Genomic DNA, 6007 nt, shown 5'->3' on the forward strand with positions numbered 1-6007 from the left:
ACATTTTGTTTATATTGGTCATTGATATGGTTATGTTATGTGTCATACTCATTCACTTATCTAAAATGTAAACAATATTAAATATATTGGGTAGTATGTATAATATATATATACACACGCACACAAATATAATTGATTGTTTTAAAGGACTAGAAATATTTGTTTTGTTAGACTTACGTTTGAGAATCTGGGCACGCTATCACTGAGAATGTGTCACCTAAGCACTAGTGTACGAGTAAAGTACTCAGTTTATGAAATTAATGTTTTGTAAATTATCTTGAAAAGGATGAAGTCAAGCACTAGGTGGAGCTATTTGCAAGCCTTCGTCTGTCGATGCATGAAAGATGTTTATCTTTTTTTATCTTCATTTACCTAAATTACAAAATGTACTTAATACAAAATAGTTAACACAAGGGTTGCGCTTTAAAATTTAGTGAAACAAAACACGCTTTGATAAAAAAAGAAGTTAGCTGAAATGCTATTTATCACGGAACTATTGTTCACATTTCTGATATGAAGCTCAAGCTCTCCGGACTTTCGTACTAGTTGCACACGGAAGTGTTGATCACGTGACACGGTTCCAGCGTAAATATTTTTCTCCTCACAGCGAATGAACCCCGACCCCGCAGTTTTAGCCGCATGAATGAGTGTTAGACTTAACTTTTCCTTAGTTTAAACTACGTAGATTTTTGCCTAGTACCCCCAGCACGTTAGAATATTGAAACTAAGCAGGAAAAATGAACGTGGATCATCCTCAAACCGGACAGACTGGAGCAGCCGCCGCATCCATCACATCTACATCCAGCAGCAACTGCGTCCCGAACAGCAGCTCCACACACGCCAGCAGCATCCCTGCGGTGGGCAGCAGTAATGGTGGGGCAACTCTCTTTGCGACAGTTTGGATGTTCAGATACTTGCTGTTGTCTTTTAGCATTTAGCTATACTAGTATTGATTTTTATAAGATTGTAAATATGGGTAGGACTGTATTTATAGTCGAAATGTGAAGTTCTGAACGTCTGTGGTATTCCCCCCCTTCACAGTTCCCACTTCGGCTGCCATGGCAACCCCATCATCCGACTCCACCGTGTCAAACGGGGTGTATGTGCCCACAGGGATCGCCAATGGAGATGTGAAACCCGTTATCTCAACTACACCACTGGCCGATTTCCTGATGCAGTTGGAGGACTACACTCCTACAGTGAGTCCGCATATTCTGTAAATATTTGCAGTATATTCTTTGGTTATTGTGAGTTGCCCTGTTAACAAACTGTCTATGTTTCAGATCCCAGACGCAGTCACAGGATATTACCTCAACCGAGCTGGTTTTGAAGCATCAGATCCAAGAATGTGAGTTGGAACAATGAAATATGGAACATGTTCTCTCAGAAAGCTGTTAGGCAGTGGTGCTAAATGCATTCTCTAGGTTTGCTTTGATGGTTCTGAGTAGCCAACTTAAAACAAACTTTTAAAAAAGTCATTTTTGTTATTTGAAAAACAGCTGAAATAAAACATATATATATTTGGTGAGACACTTAAGTTTATAAAACTTAAATGAAAATTAGAAACGTTGTTTCTGCAATTAACAGAAATAAAGTACGTTTACTAAAATTACTAAATCTAAAATTGAAATAAAAATAAGGAACTGTTGTTTAAAGGGGTCATATAATGCCATTTTTGTACAAGCTAATATGATTCTTTAGGGTCTAAATTAAAAGTTTGTAATATACTTTAATTAAAAATTCTCATTAGTATTGTAAGAAAACACTATTTTACCTGGTCAAAAACAGCTCTGTTTTCAGCATGCCGTTTCAGTGCATATGACTTTAAATGATAATGAGCTTTGCTCACCCCGCCTCTCTGTTCTGTGCGTACACCGTTTGTAACACAATAACCATAACGCGTTGTTCAGTATAAACGTGGGATTATGAATTATATTGAGAACGTCGTACATAGAAAACATGCCGTAATGTACCCTGAGTGTAAACCTTAGACGCATTCATTGTGAGGCGTGCAGCTAGCGATTTGCACAGATTAATATAAATATTAATATAAAGTTTAATAAAATGTTACACTCATTTCAGTTTTTCTGGAGGTTCAGCAGGAACACGAATAGCTGGTACCGATCCTTTTTTCATGAGCAGCATTGCAAAACCAGCTTTATACTGACCCTCCTCGTTTATAAAGCAGTCTGGTCACCACACCAAGTCGTTATTTTAGTTTTTTTACGCACAAAAAGTATTCTCGTCTCTTGATAAACTTATAGTGGAGCCACTGTAGGCACATGAAATATTTAAACATTTTCTTCAATGACTTTCTGGGCCGTCAAGTTTCACTCCCTTAGGAAGCCTATGTAGCAGTGATCCACCTCTCAGATTTAATCAAAAATATCTTAATTTGTGTTCCGAAGATGAACGAAGGTCTTACGGGGTTGGTACAGCATAAGGGTGAGTAATTAATTACTTAATTTTCATTTTTGGGTGAACTATCCCTTTAAGAGTCTAGTTAAATTGACTCCTTGGGTACGACCAGAGGTTACTAGTCTTGGCTTATTTTAGACTCGGATCTAAGTTTTAACTCTCATATTAATAAGACTTAAGAAACATAGCTAAAACCCGTCCTTTTTTAAACCAGAAAGATGCAGAAAAATGTGTTCATGCTCTTATCTCAAGTAGACTTGAAGATCGTCTAATGCAGGTTTATCAGAGGTCCTCAACAATAAACGAAAGAAAATTGGTGATGCGGCCTTTGCTAATTATGCCCCCAAACTATGGAATAGACATTAGGGAAGCTAGTACACATACTATTTTTTTTTTTAAAAGAAGTTAAAAACTTTTTTTTTTTTTATTCTGCCATTTACTTAGTTCTACTCTGGATTATATTATAATAAATCGTTTCTTAAATGTTTTACCATTTTGTGTGTTGTAGATGATGACTTTCATTTTATGTCTCTTTCTCTATATGTTTTGTATCTTATATTGTGTGATGTATTTAAATCCTTTTATATTTTATGTTATTTTTGCTGTTGATATTCATCTGTGCAATTTTTATCATGTAAAGCACTTTGAACTACATTTTATGTCTGAAAGGTGCTATATAAATACAATTTATTATTATTATTATTAAAGCTAAATAAATGTATAAATATTTGAAGAATAAAATTGATAAAGAAATTACTAGCACGTTACAAAATGATTAAAATGAAACCTGAAAATACAAAAAATAAAAGCTTATTTAAAGTATTGTGAATGGGCCTTAAATATCACATTTATGTCTCGTGAAGAGTATTGAGTGCAGTGGCCCTGGTTCCTGAAGAATTTTTTTCACTCATTTTTCCCATAGGAATTTTAAAATAGTCTTTGTTAAAGAGTTATAAGTCATGAATAAGTCAATCAGCTACAAGGTGAATCATTCAAAACACTACAAACTTTGATTTGAACCAAAAAAGTTTGTGAAAATCGGACAAAAAGACAAAGGTAAAAGACTTAACCGTACGGTTGTAGTGATGGAAAGAACTACAATCCCATGAAGCACTGTAAACAGCATAATCGAATAAAAAATGGAGAAATATAAAACTGTTCATTTATGAACGTTGATTAGATGTATGAAAACAATATATTTAAAGTTTGATATAACATATGTAAACGACTCGATTGCATTACCAGTGCTTCATGGAAGTGGGCGGAGCTAAAGAGATATTTAGTCCTGTTGCTTTTTCGACTCTGATTGGTGTAATTTTCTGTACAGCATCATGGGTAATGTAGTTTTTCAGCAGGAATTCCACTGTTAAACAATTATTTAAAAAATGAGATGAAATAATGCGTGCTGACGGCTTCAGCAGAAGCAAATACCATTGATTAACAACATCATAGCTCACAGTTGGTCTGTCTTTAAATGTTTATTGTTCATCTCAATTTCCTAATGGAGAAATTTTTTACTTCCTGACCCCAACTGTTGCACTCTATTGCATTGTTAGTAATACATTAGGCAATATTGAAATGCTATATTTTTTTATATAAATGTCTGGTGTCAAAATCTTGCTTGCATCAATATCCTCTTGTATGTTGTCAGAATCCGTCTCATATCCCTGGCGTCACAGAAGTTCATCTCAGATATTGCAAACGATGCGCTACAGCACTGCAAAATGAAGGGCACGGCATCCGGAAGCTCTCGAAACAAGGCCAAGGTTTGTGCTCACAAATGGTCAAACAGTTATCTGTCATATAATGGATATTTTTAATCTGCAGGTCATAATTTGTACAAAATAAAAATGTGGTGTAAAAATCTCTCGTACACACGATTCATCTCCAGGACAAGAAATACACGCTGACAATGGAAGATCTGACACCGGCCCTGACAGAGTATGGCATAAATGTCAAGAAACCTCACTACTTCATCTGAGGGGACGTGCCTCATTCAAATGGACTGCTGGAAATGTGCCGTTTGTCACATCAGAGCTTTCAAGACATTATCCCTCAGTGTGGGAATCATCAGCCCAGAGTTTTTAGGGATTTAGTGACTTTTTTGTATTTTCTTTAATCGTGTTTGATTACACCACACCATGCGACTTTAGTTAATGTCAGTAAAATGCTGTATAAATAAATTCATTGTAATTAAGTTCCTCCTTTTGTTTGTGTAATTGCATGTCTTCTGTTACTGAAGCCTACTGGGATCAGTTATTGTAGAAGTTAGTCTTCTTCATTTAACTACTGTAGGGAGTTTACATTTGTGATGTCAGTTCATACACTGTCTAAACTTCTCGTCTCTGCTTTATGGATTTAGTTTCACGCCATAAGAGGCTTGAGCTGTAACGTGTGGCAGTATTAATAGTATCTGGAGCTGCTCTCAAGTTTCCCTGTCTGCGGTGTAGTACAGCTGCACACTCATCACTCCATCCGTCTAGAGCAAACATGATATAAATAATAATACAAAAAATACTAACCTTTGCTTTTTGCTATTTGCAGTTGCTTTTAACTGTATGTGCTCACTGGCAAATGTAATGCAGCTGCAAGCTCAATAGGGTGACAGTGCAGTTATATTATGATGATTCAAGATATTCAGTGAAATAAAAAACAAAAGCAATGAGATTATTTCTCTGCGTTTATTTGAGAAACAGTGGATCAATATCCTTTATTTTTTAAGCATTACTATTACCCCCAAATGATTTGCACATTTTCCAGATTATGAATTGAAATGGATAGAGAGCCTTTTCCCATTTCCCAAAACAAAAGTGAACAATGTTTCTCCTGTTTATAAAATTGCACTTTTAACCTCATTATGTATTCAGACACAGACACACAGGCTGAGGTGGAAAGAGAAAATGTGTGAATCTGCACAATGCAAATGCACCAACAAAATATTGTACTTTGCAATTAAATATAAAACCATGTTCTGAACAGAAATGACAAATCAAACCTTGTACAACAGAAGATTTAAGACTTCAATCGATGGCATAGTACAATACATTTTTCTGTTTTTCAAGTTCAACTATATTTCAAAAAGGTGCAACAGTCAGTAGTCAGCTGCTATGTTTAGAAGATTCACAAAACCGGTACATTGTTGCTCAGTGAAAAACTTTTCATTATTATTTTAGTCAAGTATCTTCACTGTATTTGTGATGTGCATGCTTTACATGCTTTGATTTGTGGAAACCAGTGTTGGGGAAAGTTACTTGCTTGTTTGTTTTTTAATAAATTTTTTTCTTTGTTTTCTTTTTGCAAATGTAAACAAGTGAAATGAAAAAGCCTCAGGCTGAGAAAATGCGTAGTGTCTGTACAGTAGAGGGCGCAGCTCAAACAAACCGTCAGCTGTGCTGCCATTCTGGATTGTACAAAAATCGTAAAATGTTTTTGTGCAAGTGAGATGAGTAAATGCCTGCTCACATTTAGAGTACTAAAATGTTTACACAGCACACACAACGCCTCTGGACATGGAGACAGGAGAGCATATTAAAGTCAATAAAAGGGAAAAGAAACTTCCATTATTTCATTGAAAAAGTAAAATATTTTG

At 35.4% G+C, this 6007-nt stretch overlaps 1 protein-coding gene across 2 annotated transcripts; it reads left to right on the forward strand.

The window, feature by feature from the left end:
- The first annotated feature begins 542 nt into the window (after window positions 1-542).
- On the forward strand, window positions 543-5085 carry taf10 (TAF10 RNA polymerase II, TATA box binding protein (TBP)-associated factor). Of its 2 annotated transcripts, none has more exons than XM_056260913.1 (5): window positions 543-873; window positions 1114-1199; window positions 1284-1348; window positions 4070-4184; window positions 4310-5085. In XM_056260913.1, the coding sequence occupies exons 1-5, from the start codon at window positions 738-740 to the stop codon at window positions 4397-4399; spliced, it is 492 nt and encodes a 163-aa protein (XP_056116888.1). In that variant the 5' UTR covers window positions 543-737; the 3' UTR covers window positions 4400-5085. The 2 variants fall into 2 exon arrangements, with proteins under 2 accessions (XP_056116888.1, XP_056116887.1); XM_056260912.1 differs by having other exon boundaries at window positions 546-873; window positions 1042-1199.
- Window positions 5086-6007: the final 922 nt, after the last annotated feature.

This window comes from Rhinichthys klamathensis, unplaced genomic scaffold (assembly GCF_029890125.1).
Source record: "Rhinichthys klamathensis goyatoka isolate OS25496 unplaced genomic scaffold, OSU_Roscu_1.1 h1tg000180l_1, whole genome shotgun sequence".
Taxonomy (NCBI): Eukaryota; Metazoa; Chordata; class Actinopteri; order Cypriniformes; family Leuciscidae; genus Rhinichthys; species Rhinichthys klamathensis.

Excerpts from the sequence above, each read along its gene's own strand:
- taf10 (XM_056260912.1), top strand. The coding sequence starts at position 738 with ATGAACGTGGATCATCCTCAAACCGGACAGACTGGAGCAGCCGCCGCA. Across the intron at positions 1,349-4,069 it reads GAAGCATCAGATCCAAGAAT|AATCCGTCTCATATCCCTGG; the intron begins GTGAGTTGGAAC and ends GTATGTTGTCAG. Across the intron at positions 4,185-4,309 it reads GCTCTCGAAACAAGGCCAAG|GACAAGAAATACACGCTGAC; the intron begins GTTTGTGCTCAC and ends ATTCATCTCCAG.